The 18,338-nt window shown below is 41.4% G+C and overlaps 1 protein-coding gene across 1 annotated transcript in view; it reads right to left on the reverse strand.

Moving 5' to 3' along the window:
- GIPC2 (GIPC PDZ domain containing family member 2) overlaps positions 1–4,011 on the reverse strand; it is a 103,629-nt gene extending 99,618 nt beyond the window's left edge. Inside the window, exon 1 of the mRNA XM_043877986.1 lies at positions 3,685–4,011. Coding sequence (XP_043733921.1) covers positions 3,685–3,924 — 240 coding nt within the window. The 5' untranslated portion in view covers positions 3,925–4,011. The remainder of the gene's footprint in view (positions 1–3,684) is intronic.
- Between the last annotated feature and the right edge of the window lie 14,327 nt (positions 4,012–18,338).

An 18,338-nucleotide genomic window follows, 5' to 3' on the forward strand; every position in this document is an offset into this window, starting at 1 on the left:
AAATGATATCAGCTGCAAGAGATTTTTTTTGCATAATTGGCCATCTGTTTCAAGGTAATGATTACAGACTGCACCCTGCAAGCAACCCACAGCTTTCGTTAGCTTCCTCCTTCAGGAACCAGGAAATAGGTGAAATCCATAATTATCAGATTCACAACAGACTCTTTCTGAGGCAGTAAGTATTTTTGTGGTTGAGTCTGAGGCTTTACTTGAAAAGATCATTTGTTTAAAAAAGAAGTTTTGCTGGTTTGTATTTGGAATTCAAATGAAGTTACTGAGAATCCCATGGCTGCTATGTAGTGAACTTGGAACCAGGAAACATTTCGAATCCCAACTCCACCCCACGCCAGTCCCGTGACTCTAGGTAAGCTGCTTGGCTTCTCAGAGCCTCACTTAACTCAATGGCAAAATTAAAAGAATCTTGCCTCAGTGTGATGGCAAGGATGGGATGACCACCATATAGACTTATACGCCTGGCGCAGCCGGGGCACATTATAGACTCCCAGTAAATCCACCTGGATCTGCTACACCTGCCATCAGGTCAGGCCAAAGCCTTCCCTTTCTTCCTTAGCAGAGAAAGCACAGCTCTTAAGACAGTGCCATTTGTATCCTTAGAGCCACCTCTCTAGAGAAAAGGCAGGACTTCTGGGATAATCATATAAAAGGGAGAAATTTTTTGTTTGGGGGATTTTCCTCCCCACTGACATCTCAAGTTTATACCACTATTCCTCTTGCTGGGAGGATGGGATGACAAATGGAATCTCCCTGATGTGCATTTTATTTTAACAAATTACTTGTTTCAAAAGTAACTATTGAGGACTTTCCTGATGGTCCAATGGTTAAGAATTCACCAGCCAATGCAGGAGACATGAATTCCATCCCTGTTCCAGAAAGATCCCACAAGCCATGGGGCAACTAAACTCATGTGCTGCAATTATTGAGCCCATGCACTGCAACTACTGAAGCCCACAGCTTGAGCCCATGCCCTGCAACAAGAGAAGCCACCACAATGGGAAGCCCATGCATCACAACTAGAGAGTAGCCCCTGCACGCCACAACTAGATAGATAAAGTCGTGAGCAGCAATGAAGACCCAGCACAGCCAAACATTAATTATTTTAAAAAGTAACTACTGAAATACTTTGACATATACTATGATGATACACATACTTTATCCTGAATATACTTAACTCTTTTTAATCCAAATGGAAAACCTGCATTAACGTTGTTTATGTACATAAACATACTAACATACGGGGCTTCCCTGGTAGCTCAGATGCAAGGCAGGAGACCCGGATTCGCTCCCTGGGTCAGGAAGGTCCTCTGGAGAAGGAAATGGCAACCCACTCCAGTATTCTTGCCTGGGAAATCCCATGGACAGAGGAGCCTGGCAAGCTACAGCCCATGGGGTCACAAAGAGTCAGACGTGACTTAATGACAAAACAACAACAACATACTAACATGTATGCCTAGGGTTACAAAAATTTATGAACTTTGATAAAGCACATCAAAATACCCACTGTTTGTCTTGAAATTCTAATGCAAGTCAGCGCATTGGAAACCAAAAACGCTGAACATGGTTGTCAAGCTATTACTGAGACACCCTGGAAAATGTGGGAAGCAATATAGCAATATAACCTCATGGAATTTGGAGCTAGAAAATAACCTGATTTTAGGGACTTCCCTGAAGGTCCAGTGGTTGATTTCAGGCTTCTACTGCAGGAGGCATGGATTCAGTCCCTGGTCGGGAAACTAAGATCCCACATGCCTTGAAGGGCAGCCAAAAAAACAACCTCACAAACACATGTCATTTTGAAAATTTTCTAAACCTCAAAGCATTAGTTTTCTATCTATGAAGCAGAGCTAATAATAGTACTTCTCAGGTATTAAGTGAATTGAGTAAAGTCATGCATCTTGAGCTCAAAATAATAACACATTATGATGATGAAGACTTAATGCAAAGTAAATAAATCTGGAGCCCCTAGTTACAGGAGAGAAGTTTAAAGTTGTCAATTAAGAATGCTAACAGGCTCACTTAGCTTAGAAACCGGAAGATCCAAGTTTAAATAATGGCCCAGCCTTTTTGTTACTAGTTATGTGACCATGGCCAAAGGCCAATCACATTTTACCTCCTCCCCCTCATTTAATTGTTAAGTATTAATGATATTATTAATAGTTACTATATATAAAGCACTGACCATATGCCAAAGCAATCTGATGTTTATCTAGGTGCTCCAATCTTCACAATAACCCTTCAAGGTAGAGGCTCTTACCTCTATTTTACAAATGGCTGAAACCGAGAGAAATTAAATTTGTTCAAAGCCATCCAGCTAGTAACTGGTAGAACCTGGATCCACAGCCTGGTTTTTCTGTCTCCAAATCCTGTACTTAACTACCCAAATGACCTACCTCTCCTAGAGAAAATCAGAGAACATTACTCCTGCAAGAGTACTTTTTGAACCGAAACATCAGAGAATGGGCTTGTGATTTGCCTGCCCTTCAGCGGGCCTGGGAACCCTGAAAGGTTAGCTTCAATCTCTCTTTCATCTCATCTTGGAATTTTGTCTTTACCTCGATTTCACTTGAGCTGATCTGATAAACAACGTTAAAGGACAGACAGTCAAGGATAGTTCTATGTACGCCCAAGAGTTCAGGGCAACGAAGTGTTAGTCGCTCAGTTCATGTCTGACTCTTTGCTACCCCATGGACCATAGCCCATCAGGCTCTTCTGTCCATGAAATTCTCCAGGCAAGAATACTGGAGTGAGTAGCCATTCCCTTCTCCAGGGGATCTTTGCCACCCAGGGATGAACCCAGGTCTCCTGCATTGCAGGCAGATTCTTTACCCCCTAAGCAACCAGGGAGGCCTTCAGGGCCTCAAGACCTTGGGCTTCTCCTTGAAATGTGGACAAAATACTTTCTTGGACTAGCTTCTCACACCTGCATTTGCAGTTAGCTTGTTAAGTATAAAAAGTTACATAAATGTCTCCTGAAACTAGCTATAACAAACTCCAGTTCCTGGCATACATGCCATCAATCTAATTAAGGCAAATTTCAGTCCCATTTCAAGGATACAGTGTCAAATACAGAGCTCACCCCTCTGAAATTTCTATCAACTAGTCCCATGCAGTTCAGTATAACTTTCTTAGTTATCCACTCTTGGAATAATAATCTTCTTGGAAACACCAAAGTGTTAGTGCTGGACATGACATATGAGGGACAAAGTGGGGCTCAGTTTGGCATCACCTGGAAGGCATCACCTAGTTTAGCATCACCTAGCCCCTCAATCCTGGAGATGCTCTGCGTGGTCATCTCACCCCAGCAGAGAGAGGAAGTAGGAGGGCAAGGTCCAGATAAAGTGAAGGGTGTTAATTTACCAACCAGATCTCGACGCTAGAAAGCCGCTGAAGCTGCTGAATCTGGGGCTACTAGAGCCTATTCATTTCCATAAGGAAGTAAGGTCGCCCCGCGTTTCCCAGAAGCCAGATGGAGCCTGGAGAACGTGACTCTCCCCGGTCCAGGGACTGCCGTCTTCCCTTCCCAGGAAAACTCTCTCGCTCCCCCTGGGGCCTCACGAGGGACCCCCATCCCTCTTCCGACCTCGGAATCGCGGAAGCGCAGCCAGAGCCAATTTAAACCTGCGCAGCAGGAGTGGGAGAGGCTGAGCTCCAGCGCCCGGCGCTTACCTCCGACGGAGGGATCTCAAACACGCCCGCGATCTTGGCGTAGAGCTCCTGGATGCTGGAGAAATTCTCCACTCTGCCCGTGGCGCTCCCGTGGGCCAGCTGCGTGTGGAAAACCAGCCTGCGGGTGGGCGCCGGAGGGCTGGGCAGACTGCGGACAGCCGCCTCCGTGTGCTCGCCCTCCACCAGCCGGGAGGTCTCCTTGGTGTTGAATTTCTTTTTTCTCCGCAGCCCCAGGGGCATCTTGCCTGGCCCCACCTGCGCTGCCAGCGGGCTGCTGCCTCCTTGGCTGGCCCCCTGGACTTTGTGCCCAGCGGCCCGCCCGGTCGAGGCAGGTGCAGCCTGGGCTGGGCCAATAGCGGAGGCCCTTCGGCCGGGCCGCGTCCGGTCGGGGCCCCCTCCTCCACTGGGAGGAGCTGCACCTGCCGGCGGAGCGGCCACCAGCCCTCTGGAGGGATCTGCGAGAAGAGAAGTTGAACCTCAGGACAGGGAATGTTGCCTGCCTTTCCAGTTCTACGAAGATCAAGCCCTCAGCTTCTGCTGCTGACCCTCCCGCTACCCCGTGCCCTGAGGGGAATTCAGGATGCCGAAAACAAGGAAGCATTCTGTGCTTTGGAGAGTGTCCCTAGACAGCTAAGATGCATATCTTAAGGAATAATTTCAGTGAACCCAGACTCTTTCATCTTCCCTTACACAGGAAAATTCTACAGTCATTAACTTGAAATGTCTGTTCTTTGTGATTAGCAGTAATCTTTTGATATTCCAGTACGCGTTTTTATCCAACAGAAACACTCATATATCCTGGCTCCTCCCTTACCTCTTCTGAGCTTTCTCAGAGCTATCTGAGAGGCTGTCTCTCAAGTGAAACTTAACTCGAAACTTTTGGGTTGTGCATGTTCTTCAGTTGATAACCCACCCTCATCTCATCTCCTAGCTTCTTTTCCCTCTTTAAAAAATAAAAAAAAAAAAATGACTCAATTTCTATAAAAGCCTTAGGATGCTGATTCTACAGAGCACCACATCTTAGGATACAAACATGATGGCCTTCTGGTGACAGTCATAAACGTGTGGTAGGTGTTCACGTGTTTGTGGCCAGGCCACATGCTTTCATGTCTGTACACAGAGGATAAGAATTTAAGCGGAAGAAAATCTCCATCTTTTTTCTCTGTACCATTGGAGAAGGCAATGGCAACCCACTCCAGTACTCTTGCCTGGAAAATCCCATGGACGGAGGAGCCTGGTAGGCTACAGTCCATGGGGTTGCGAAGACTCAGACATGACTGAGCGACTTCACTTTCACTTTTCACTTTCATGCATTGGAGAAGGAAATGGCAACCCACTCCAGTGTTCTTGCCTGGAGAATCCCAGGGACAGAAGAGCGTGGTGGGCTGCCATCTATGGGGTTGCACAGAGTCGGACACGACTGATGTGACTTAGCAGCAGCAGCAGCAGCAGCAGCATATACCCTGCAAGGCAGAATTGGAAAGAAAAGTTTTGAGATTAGTACCACATTAGATTTATAGTCACATATCCTCAGCTGAGCCCTCAACAACTCTCAATAATCCTTGTTACTTTTTCCTGGGTACCCTTCTCTCCCAAACATTCAGCACTCTACCTAAGTGATTTCTCCACCTCTGCCCTCCTTGGTCTCTGCAGAAAACCCTGTCTCATTCTGCAGAGGAAACTAAGGCCATTCAGTGTGACTTTTGAACTCCCTCAATTCCCAACCCCTTGTCTATGACTCCGCTTACCTCCTTTCTCCAAACTCTGAAGAAATCTCTTCTTTTTACTTGACCCTTGTTCTGATCTCTTCATTCCTCAAGGATCTCTATGCTTAAGCTACCAGCTGACTCTTTCTCCTCTCCACCTGATGCCACCCACTGATGGACAAAAGCCCAAATATTTGACACTGTTTTCAAGTGTAAAAATTGAAATTTCCACACCTCCACCCCTACAGTCACCTCTACATTTTCACAACAAGCAAAACAGCCTTAAATTATTAGCTGCATTTCCTCAATCCCTCTTTGCTCTTAGACTCTCTGGGTTCAGACTTTACCCCCACGTGTCACTGAAATTGCTCTTACTATGGTCAGCATTTAGTCATCAGATACGATGAACACTTTCGGGTCTTTATCTTACTTCACCTTCTGGAGTATCTGACTGCTTTGACCACCTTTATTCTTAAATCATGCCTTTATTTTGGATTCTGTCTACTGAAACAAAAATGTACAATATGGGAGTTCTGAGTTTCAGTTTTATTTGGAGATTTACTAAGGACTGAAGAGCGCCGAAGAATTGATGCTCTCAAATGTGGTCCTGGAGAAGATTCTCAAGAGCCCGTTGGACAGCAAGGAGATCTAACCAGTCAATCCTAAAGGAAATCAACCCTGAATATTCATTGCAAGGACTGATGCTGAAACTGAAACTTCAATACTTTGGCCACTTCAATACTTTTTAATACTTTGATGTGGCTGACTCATTGTAAAAGACCCTGATCCAGGGAAGTTTGAGGGCAAGAAGAGAAATGGGTGACAGAGGATGAGATGGTTGGATGACATCATCAACCCAATGGATATGAGTTTGAGTAAACTCCGGAGGATAGTGAAGGACAGGGAAGCCTGGTGTGCTGCAGTTCATGGGGTGATGAAATGTCAGACACGACTTAGTGACAGAACAACAACAATAGCCCACTGCGTGCAATTTGAAAGTTGAACCATAAAGAAGACTGAGTGCTGAAGAACTGATGCCTTCAAACAGTGGAGAAGACTGTTGAGAGTCCCTCGGACTGCAAGGAGGTCAAACCAGTCAATCTCAAAGGAAATCAACCCTGGATACTTCTTGGAAGGGCTTATGCTGAAGCTGAAGATCCAGTACTTTGGTAACCTGATGCAAAGAGCTGACTCACTGGAAAAGACCCTGGTTCTAGGAAAGGTTAAGGGCAAAAGGAGAAGGGGCAGCAGAGAATGAGGTAGTTAGATAGCATCACTGACTCAATGGATATGAATTTGAGCAAACTCTAGGAGATAATGGAAGACAGAGGAGCCTGGTGTGCTGCAATCCATGGGGTCACAAAGAGTCAGACATGAGTTAGTGACTGAACAACAACATAGCCCAAGAGACAGCCTCTTAGATAGCCTGAGGAACTGCTCAGGTAAGGGGGGGGGATCAGTGTGTATGTGATTTTGGCAAAGGGGGTACATGCAAGCAAGCACACATCTCAGTAAAAGGTTGCTGCTAGTCGTGTGGAACCTTCATTAACAGCTTTAGTGCTTTTCTAAGTGTGGGAAGATGCAAGAAGCCAAGTTTATAAAAAAATTTCCTCTCAAAATATTCGACTATCTGAAGCCTTGTTCTATGAGTGTTCCCAGAGTCTTACTGTTAATCTGTGTCCTGACCTCTTTTCAGGGTGTGTTAAAGGTCAGCAGCTGCAGTGGCTAATAACTCAAGTCCAGTTGTGATATCTACACATTGGTATGAACTCCTCTCTTCTTGAAATCTCTAAGATATCTTGAAATTCCTGCACTTGTCAGGAGGTGTCCTTCATTATTCACCTGATAAGGCTGCTGGGAACCTAAAAGTTTCCAATGTCTGGATGGATCAGGTAGAGAGGAAAAGACAAATGTTTCAATTCTGCTTACAAGGATTGTTTTTTCTTGTAGTGGTTAAGTCCTCTCTGATTCTTTGTGACCTCATGGACTGTAGCCTGCCAGACTCCTCTGTCCTTGGGGTTTTCCAGGCAAGAATACTGGAGTGGATTGCCATTTCCTTCTCCAGGGGATCTCCCCGACCCAGGGATCAAACCCATGTCTCCTGCATTGGCAGGCGGATTCTTTACCACTGAGCCAACTGGGAAGCCCCTTCTTTTCCCTTAACAAAACACATTTTCATTCCTCATCTCTTTTACTGAAAATACAGCTTCTACTTTTCTTGCATACTGAAATGTTTCCCTTATTATTTCTAGTAACTTTAATACATATTTTAATTAGAATTCTCAACTCAATCAATTTCTAGTGAAAACTAAGAAGTAAGCACTTAGGAACTTTTACATTATCATTCTATACATGGGCAAAATTTTAAATATTATTCATAATGTTTACAAACATGTGCTTTCTAATAGAAAATGTCCCAGTGTTGCACCAGACATATTTATTAATAGTCCTAAATATCTTTAGTTTCTCTGTAAAAGAAACACAATGTTCAGTAATTAATGTTTCAGTATCTTATTTTATTTGAGAATGACCTAGTCAATAAACTGTAATCATTTAACTTAATTTAGTAAAACTCTAAAATTTTAAGTTTCCAAAATCTAGAGAAGCTATTTTTAAGTAGATATGCCTAAAACATAATTATTCCTAAAGAGTTTACCTAAGTATTTTTATCTTATTTACATTTAATTTACTTATAAACAATTTTATCATACCAAGTGATTTTTCTTCCTTATAAATTTTGCACCAGATAAAAGGTCTTATTTGACTTCTAGTAAACTTAGGTACAATCATACTATTATACTTAATGTTGATAGCTCTAAAGATATGTCTATATTAAACCAGTAAACTTAAACTAACTTTAATAACAAATATTAATTTAATACTGAATATTTCCCAGTTCATACAAACCTGAAATTCATTTGGGTTAGTTTCTTTTATATTTCTCAGAATTTATGTAAGCACTTAATTTTTGTTAAATCAACTAAATAGAACTCATTTCCAAGTTAATTTTGGTTATACCATCTGGAGGTAGAGACATATCATATCTCTAACATACACACAGACATATATACATCCATGTAGACACAGAGATCTCACAATTTGATTTTAAAACTTAGCCATGAACCAAGTATTACAGTATAAAACTCACTAGTTTATAAATAACAATTGGAATACATTAAGTTTACTCACCTGAATTTTAAAAGGCCTTTCCCTTCTTTTTTTTCTCAGTCTCAGGAGTTGGCGATGGTCTAGGATGAGATGAGTTCCTAAGAGCCCTGGTAGAATATACACATCTCAAGACACAAAAAGAGAAATGCAAGTTTCTCCTAGAAGGACTTGTTCTCTTAGGATCAGGATTGTGAAAAGACTTTTCATCAAGCTGGCTTTATTTTAACTGCATAAGCAATAAAAGAGCCCATTTTGACCATTTGGAGGGACAAAATTTCCTTTAATTTTCAATTAAGTTGATACTTGTAAATATAAGTTTTGTATAACCTGACTTGAGTGTTGGTTGGAGGCTGGCTTTCTGACAACCCTCATTTAGGAAAGATGCTAGGCCAGCCTCCAGCCTAGTTACCCAGACCACTCAGTGTCTTTCTGAGAAAATTCCAGTATCTTTCCAATGGAGAGCCTGTTCTGTACCACTAAACACAACTTTGGTTCATCAGCCAATAATTGGAAGATCTAAGCACCAGAAGAGCTTGCTCCCGTTTGTCTGGACGCACCAAGGAGGTGGATACACACCAGGGGCCCTGCGGGTACCGAGGTTCCAGCTCCACATAGAATTCGGGCAGAGCAGAGAAGTCTGCTCTGGGTCCCTGGTGTTCGTGCTCAGGCGCTTCAGACGTGTCCGACTCTGTGACCCTATGGACTGTAGCCCTCCAGGCTCTTCTGTCTGTGGAATTCTTCAGGCAAGAATACTGCAGTGGGTTGCCATGCCTTCCTCCAGGGGATCGTCCCCCCTCTGCACCCACCCAGGGTTCAAACCTGCGTCTCTTACACCTCCTGCATTGGCAGGCAGGTTCTTTAACACTAGCTCCACCTGGGAAGCCCCTGGTTCCCTTAGTGGTCACCAAAACTATCAACTGAACTCAAAACACTGAACGTGAGAGCTCTGAGTTTCAGTTTTACTGAGAGACTTAGGACTATAAACCAGGAGACACCTCTTGGAGAGCTCTGAGGACCTGCTCAGAAGAGGTAAAGGGGGGAGGTCAGTGTATATGATTTTGGCAAAGGGAGCACATACAAGCAGGCACACATCTCAGTAGAAGGTGGCTGCTAGTCACGAGGATCAGATGTCTTCATTAATGGTTTTGGTGCTTGTTCAAGTGTGGAAAGATGCAAGAATCCAGGTTCATAGCAAATTCTCCTGAAAATGTTTAACTATCTGAAAGCTTGTTCTGCCAGTACGTGCCAAAGCGGAGTACCTCAGTCTGACCCCCTGTCAAAATGTGTTAAAGGTTAACAGCTGCAGTGACTAATAACTCAATTTTTGTAGAGCTGAATGGTGATCAACCTTCATTAGTTGGCAACTTCACTGGTTGGGGTACCTCTCCTGTGCTTGCTAAGTGCTACTCTCCTGGAACTGTGTTCTGCGAGGCATTTTTTTCTTGGTCATCTTGTCTTCCTACCCTACATACTCTCCTTGATTGACCACTTCTAGTCTTCTGCTTTCAGTAGATGTTGTTGACCTCCAAATTTGTATCTGCAGTGCAATCTACCAGAAAGAGAATGTACTGTAGGAAACTAAAATTGAGATTGTACAAACTCATCCTTTCTCCTGAAAATATCTTTGTTTCTCCTGATTTCACTAATCATGTTCACATACTCTGTGGCCCAAACCAGACATATTTGAGTCATCATACCAAGCTTTTTCCTTTTCCCTAACCTCTTAGATCAATTCAGGCCTGAAATTTTCCGTTTTTCAAATTGAGGTTCACGTGTGCATACATACTCAGTCATGTCCGACTCTGCAACCCCATGGACTGTAGCCCACAGACTCCTCTGTCCATGGGATTCTCCAGCAAGAATACTGGAGTAGGTTGCCATGCCCTCCTCCAGGGGATCTACCCAACCCAGGGATCACACCCACATCTCTTATGTCTCCTCCATTGGCAGGAGGGTTCTTTACCACTAGCACCACCTGGAAAAGCCCAATATTACCCTTAGACCAGAGGAAAAGATATGGACTCCATAGGTTCAAGGGGTATGGTCACCGGAGCTCATGCCCTCCCTTCTAGAACATGCTCTGGATACCCAGGATCCTGGATTTTCCTGCCCAGGTGGGCCCAAGTCTGGGTCCAAAAACTGCATAGTTTTTCCCAGGGTCAAGGCAGGCCCACACCTGATGTTCACAAAGGTATGCCTGGGTGGGGTTGGGGGCGGGGGGGGGGCGGTGGCCCAGGAGCCTTTCTTTGCACAGTATGAGGTTGGGGGAGGGGAGGAGCTCAGAGCAGAGCTTCGGAGGAATAGAATGGGGTAGACTTCAGGCATAGACCTGTCTCTCCCCATGTCCCGCTACACTCCTGTATGTAACTGGGAACCTCAAATATTGAACCTGACCTTTCAGATCATTATTAAAATATATTGGTCACAATAGGAAGCTAGAACATACATTATTTGACAGTTTGTTTGTAACCAATTATTTTTTAGCAGTTAGGATATGGTATCTGGGCCTCCATGTCCCACATATATGCCTACCCTGACCTCATTTTCCTCCCCAGGTCACTGGGCCAAACTCTACCATGAACCAAACCAGATGCCAGAGGAGAAAGAAAGTGTCTGTTGATACTGTCGACATTGCAGACATCTCCAGGAAAAATCGGAAAAAATGAAAGTTGGGTCTAGAGAGGCTGAAATACCAGCCCACTTAACCCCATCTATTGTACCAGAAATAGTTCTGTGCAAAGTCACATATTTTAATCACTCAAGAACTGTATTCAAAACTGAAAGTATTAATTAGTTGGCATATAAGCCCTTGATGACTCTTCAGTTTTGATCTTGCATATATGATCACTTTTTTCTTGTACGGGAAATTGTCTACCTAACCACATAGTTTCTTGAGGGTAGAAAACACATTTCATATTCCGTTTTGGTATCCTCTCCACATTTTCACGTAGTTTTATATATGTAATGTATATCAGCAAATATGACTGGCTATAATAAACTGATCTTTGTTCCTACCTAAGATAAATGATTAACTACAACTAATCAAAAATATTGTCTTTGCTTTATATCTAGGCTTACATTTCAACCTAGGTTATCAATCTGTATTTCCACTCAATAGCATTTCATGTTTCTAGCCCAAGTATGACTGAGTCACAAAAAAAAACTCTAGGATTAAATTAATATAAACTTACATGTCTGCCAAAAGCAATAATATTACCTTGTTTGAAAGAAAAGGTGTAGTCATCAAATGAATCATAAGACAAATTTACTAACTTGTTTTTGTTTTTCCCAGGAAATATAACCTCTAATTACATGTAACATTAGGAATTCTGAAGAAACACACACTGCCCACCAAAACACACACTGCCCAACCTCCTCAACACCCTTCACTTCCCCGACCCCAGTTGTATATGTAACCAATAAGCAAATACTTGGGAGAAAATAAACACAGGATTTGTTAAACCATATGCAGTTTTCCCTGGAACTAAAGATAGTGTGTTTTATAGTTGCATGGCAACAATGAACAACTGAAGATGACAAGTAGGAACAGAAATAACCCTTATTTAGCTGAAATCCAGATAAATCCTTGTAGGAATAATTGGAAATAGAGAACTGGAAAGTGGGAAGAAGAAAAGAAGGCAAAGTAATACAGTGGGATGAATAAAGTTAATAATAAGTAGATGTTCACTGAGCACCCACTCTGTGCCTGGCATAGTGTCCACTATATTACGTGCATCATCTCATCCATGGATACTTGGAGAAAATCCTCTGGCTTGGAATCCAACTTACTCTGCATCTCCAAGGTTATGGTAAATAAAAGAGTAAACAAACAAAAATAATGTGAACAGTATACTAAATTAACATAAGTCCTTCAATAATAATATAAATATTAAAAAGCTGTGTGGGATTTAGAAAGCAGTCTCATTCAGAAGTCATGTATTTTAATCATTCAAGAACTATATTCAAAACTGAAAATAGTAATTAGTTGGCATATAAGCCCTTGATGACTCTTCAGAGTTGGCCAAATAATTTCCTTTATACAGAATCCAAAATAGTATTTAGAACAAAGACTGCTTAGAGTAACAAACATTTTTAATGAAAACAATAACTAAGTAACCTTTGAATGTGAGCATGTCAAGACATAGCAAAGGCAAAAAGAGTAATTTTTCAGGAAAAATTATCTCACATAAGAGTAGAAATTCTGGAGCAGTTATATGTCAAAAATATGAAATCTGAGGTTGCTCTTCTATCCATTTGCTAGGGGAAAAGGTAACAGATTGTAAGCACCTGATAGTCATTAGTGGTGATGAGATAATTGTCCCCAACTGTTCCATTTTTAATTTGAAATACATGCAAATAACAGGTTCTCAAACATGGCCAAATATTTTTCATACTGTTCCTCGGTCTTACTGGAAAAATTATACTAGTAAATGCTATCCAGAAATATTTTGCCATGCTTGATAATTAAATTTAGAATACTGAACTTACCCAGAAAGTTTTAAAACTATAATTTTATCTGAAAACTAATAATCAGTATAATATAATTTCCATCATTTAAGGTAATATAGTTTGATTTTTGGCTTCCCTAGTGGCTCAGCAGTAAAGAATCCACCTGCCAGGCAGGAGATGCGGGTTTGATCCCTGGATTGGGAAGATCCCCTGGAGAGGGAAATGGCAACTTGCTCCAATATTCTTGCCTGGAGAATCCCAAGGACAGAGGAACTTGGTGTGCTACAGTCCATGGGTTACAAACAGTCAGACATTACTTCAAGACAGCATGCACACACACATTCTATTAAATAGAAATGATATGGTGGTACTGGGGCCAAGTAAAGACTAGTTAGGGAAAAACACAAGCCTGAATCTACACAGTATTACTGGCACCAGCCAGAAACGGAGAGCTATTGCATGACATTCCACTTTGAGTGGCCTTGAAAAACTTCTTGAAGGGAAATCCCCTCAGTGTGCAGAAACTCAGGCTGCTCATTTCGTTGTCCACTTTGTATGGAGAGAAAAATGCCCTGTTAATCTACTTAGGCCTCTTTCTCCTGAATAGTCTTCAGTTCAGTTCAGTCACTGTCGTGTCCAACTCTTTGCAACCCCCTGGACTGCAGCAAACCAGCCTTCCCTGTCCATCAACAACTCCCGGAGGTTACTCAAACCAATGTCCATTGAGTTGGTGATGTCCATCTAATAATCTCATCCTCTGTCATCCCCTTCTCCTCCTGCTTGCAATCTTTCCCAGCATGAGGGTCTTTTCCAATGAGTCAGTTCTTCCCATCAGGTGGCCAAAGTACCAGAGCTTCAGCTTCAGCATCAGTCCTTCCAATGAACACCAAGGACTGATCTCCTTTAGGATGGACTGGTTGGATCTCTTTGCAGTACAAGGGACTCTCAAGAGTCTTCTCCAACACCATAGTTCAAAAGCATTAATTCTTCAGCACTCAGTTTTCTGTATGCTCCAACTTTCACATCCATACATGACTACTAGAAAAAACATAGCCTTGACTAGACAGACCTTGTTGGCAAAGTAATGTCTCTGCTTTTTAATATGCTGTGTAGGTTGGTCATAGCTTTACTTCCCAGGAGCAGGCATCTTTTAATTTCATGACTGCAGTCACCATCTGCAGTGATTTTGGAGCCCAAGAAAATAAAGTCTGTCACTGTTTCCATTGTTTCCCCATCTATTTGTCATGAAGTGATTGGACCAGATACCATGATCTTAGTTTGTGATTATTGAGTTTTAAGTCAGCTTTTTCACTCTGCTGTTTCACTTTCATCAAGAGGCTTTTTAGTTCCTCTTCACTCTCTGCCATAAGGGTGGTGTCGTCTGCATATCTGAGGTAATTGATATTTCTCCTGGCAATCTTGATTCCAGCTTGTGCTTCATCCAGCCCAGCATTTCATATGATGTACTCTGCATATAAGTTAAAATATACAGGATGAAAATATACAGCCTTGACATACTCCTTTCCCGATTTGGAACCAGTCTGTTGTTCCATGTCCAGTTCTAACTGTTGCTTCTTGACTTGCATTCAGACTTCTCAGGAGTCAGGTCATGTGGTCTTGTATTCCCATCTCTTTAAGGATTTTCCACAGTTTGTTGTGATCCACACAGTCAAAGGCTTTGGCATAGTCAATAAAGCAAATGTTTTTCTGAAACACTCTTGCTTTCTTGATGATGCAACAGATGTTGGCAATTTGATCTCTGGTTCCTCTGCCTTTTCTAAATCCAACTTGAACATCTGAAAGTTCACAGTTCATTGGCTTGGAGAATTTTGAGCATTACTTTGCTAGTGTGTGAGATGAGTGCAATTGTGTGGTAGTTTGAGCATTCTTTGGCATTGCCTTTCTTTGGGATTGGAATGAAAACTGACCTTTTCCAGTCCTGTGGCTACTGCTGCGTTTTCCAAATTTGCTGGCATATTGTGTGCAACACTTTCACAGCATCATCTTTCAGGATTTGAAATAGCTCATTGGGAATTCCATCACCTTCACTAGCTTTGTTCGTAGTGATGATTTCTGAGGCCCACTTGACTTCACATTCCAGGATGCCTGGCTCTAGGTGAGTGATCACACCATTGTGATTATCTGGGTCATGAAGATGTTTTTTGTACAGTTCTTCTGTATATTCTTGCCACTTCTTCTTAATATCTTCTGCTTCTGTTAGGTCCATACCATTTCTGTCCTGTATCGAACCCATCTTTGCATGAAATGTTCCCTTGGTATCTCTAATTTTCTTGAAGAGACCTCTAGTCTTTCCCATTCTATTGTTTTCCTCTATTTCTTTTCATTGATCACTGAGGAAGGCTTTCTTATCTCTCCTTGCTATCTTTGGAACTCTGCATTCAAATGGGTGTATCTTTCCTTTTCTCCTTTGCCTTTTGCTTCTCTTCTTTACTCAACTATTTGTAAGGCCTCCTCAAACAACCATTTTGTCTTTTTAAATTTCTTTTTCTTGGGGATATCTTGATCACTGCCTCTTGTCATGAACCTCTTCTCATGATCACTGTCATGAACCTCCATCCATAGTTCTCCAGGCATTCTGCCTATCAGATCTAATCCCTTGAATCTATTTGTCACTTCCACTGTATAATCATAAGGGATTTGATTTAGGTCATACCTGAATGGTCTAGTGGTTTTCCCTACTTTCTTCAATTTAAGTCTAAATTTAGCAATAAGGAGTTCATGATCTGAGCCACAGCCAGCTCCCAGTCTTGTTTTTGCTGACTGTATAGAACTTCTCCATCTTTGGCTGCAAAGAGTATAATCAATCTGATTTTGGTATTGACCATCTGGTGATGTCCTTGTGTAGAGTCTTCTCTTGTGATGTTGGAAGAGGGTTTTGCTATGACCAGTGCGTTCTCTTGGCAAAACTCTGTTAGCCTTTGTCCTGCTTCATTTTGTACTCCAAGGTCAAATTTGCCTGTTACTTCAGGTGTTTCTTGACTTCCTACTTTTGCATTCCAGTACCCTATAATGAAAAGGACATCTTTTTGGAGTGTTAGTTCTAGCAAGTCTTGTAGGTCTTCATAGAACCGTTCAACTTCAGCTTCTTCAGCATTACTGGTCGGGGCATAGACTTGGATTACCGTGATATTGAATGCTTTGCCTTGGAAACCAACAGAGATCATTCTGTTGTTTTTGAGATATCCAAGTACTGGATTTCAGACTCTTTTGTGTGACTATGATGGCTACTCCATTTCTTCTAAGGGATTCTTGCCCACAGTAGTAGATAAAATGGTCATCTGAATTAAATTCACCTATTCCAGTCCATTTTAGTTAGCTGATTCCTCAAATGTTGATGTTCATTCTTGCCATCTCCTGTTTGACCACTTCCAATTTGCCTTGATTCGCGGACCTTGATTGAAAACTCACACATCCTCAAACAGATAATTGCGAATAGTTTTTAAACAACAAGTTATTTTTTTCTATTTGTTTATGCTCTGTTTATCAGTAGCTGACATGCAGGTGCATTGTTTGATATATTAAAAATTATCTTCATTAATAAATATAGTCTCTTCAGCAGAAAAAACTCTCTGAAAAGACTTAATGGGGGGAAATAATGTAAGGTCAAGTGGTATAGAAAGGTTGAAACCAAGACTACAAAATAAATTGCTTCTACCATAAAATACTTATGTTTTTTAAAAAACTTTTTGATTGTAAATCTTTTCTGTACTTTTATTTTTATTTTCAAAAGGTAAGAATTTCAAATTCCAAAAATGTGTAGGAATGTTATCTCCTGTATATGACTCAGCAGCCTAAGAGCTATAGAACCATATGTCCTTTAAATTCTTCACTTGAAAAACTTCAGCCAAATATAAATTTTTAACTTACTGTAATTTAAAATGTATTGGTAAACTTTTCTTTTAATATCATCCTGTCCATAGCTAGTATTCTTTATATAGTATCTTATTCTATTAGGAAGAGATAAATATTCTCCATTTACAAATAGGCAAAACAAGCCTGAAAAGAAATTTGATTGAGACTCTATAGCCTGAAAGCCAGGATCAGAGGTCAACACCTTGACATTTTCTAGTTCCATTTTCTTTTTTTGACATTATCTTTTGCCTCTTGGGAATGAATTAGGAAACATTATATCAGCACTATTTGAAAATTAAGATGTAAATCTTAAATGTATTTTTCTTCTTTTCAGTAATGGCTCCTGTATCTCAGGAATTTTATAATTGCTATTTCTTTTGCCTTAAATGCTCTCCTACCAGGTCTTGGACAGCCACCCCCTTTGCGTCACTGAGGTCTGAGTACAAATGTCACTCTTCACAAAGAGGCATTCTTTGGCTGCACTGTTCTTTCTTTACCAGTCAGTTTCTATCCCACTTTTTTTTTCTTAATGCTTATCATCATCCAAAAAATACATTATTTTTAAACGTTTTTATTTTTAGCTTCCATGATTAGAACATAAGGTCTTTAGTGATGGGACTGTATCCTTCACATCTGCAACAGTGATGTACATACCACATGCTCGGTAAACACTTGTCTAATAACTAAATGAGGGCTTTTTTAAATAAAATGATAAAATGAATTTTATTTTGATACTTTGAAAATTTTTAAATGAAAACCACATGTTCTAATAAAAAATAAAATTTTTAAATTATAAATAAAAATAAAATTTAGAGAATTTGAAAACAACAATATGTGAAAAATACACTCCTTAGAAATCATGAATTTGAATTTTTTTTAAAAAAGGTAAGCATGTGCTCCAGCTCAGACTGGGCTGGGGCTCCAAGCACAGTGCTCACTGGATGCCCCCTCCCTGCAACCTCCTTCCTGCTGCTCCCTCTGCCCACCTCCTGCTCCCCTCACTCCCTTCCTCCAGCTCAAGTGCCCTGTTGCCTGAACCCAGAGCTGAAATCTGATGGAGCCACTACAACGTTTGCTCCTAGATTCCTGGTTTCCCAGAGGATGAAATACCCAAGGCGGCATTGCTGATCAACCAAGGCAAGGATGGTCTGTCGAATAAACGGTACTGTGACAACTGGTTGCAAGTGAAAAGTAAATGTATTAGTCCAGGTTCCTCTGCCCCTGGGATTCTCTAGGCAAGAATACTGGAGAGGGTAGCCATTCCCTTTTCCAGGGGATCTTCCTGGAGATCCCTCTTTGCAGGCAGATTCTTTACTGGATGAGCCACCTAAGGAATATTCAGGTGGAAATAATGAAACTGGAGGCCTGCCTCATACCATACAGAAAAAGTACTTCTAGGCAGATTAATATTTTTAAAGTGAAATTTTTAAAACCTTGAAAACTTTTTTTAAAATATTA

The sequence above is a fragment of the Cervus elaphus genome, chromosome 20 (genome assembly GCF_910594005.1).
Source record: "Cervus elaphus chromosome 20, mCerEla1.1, whole genome shotgun sequence".
Lineage (NCBI taxonomy): Eukaryota > Metazoa > Chordata > Mammalia > Artiodactyla > Cervidae > Cervus > Cervus elaphus.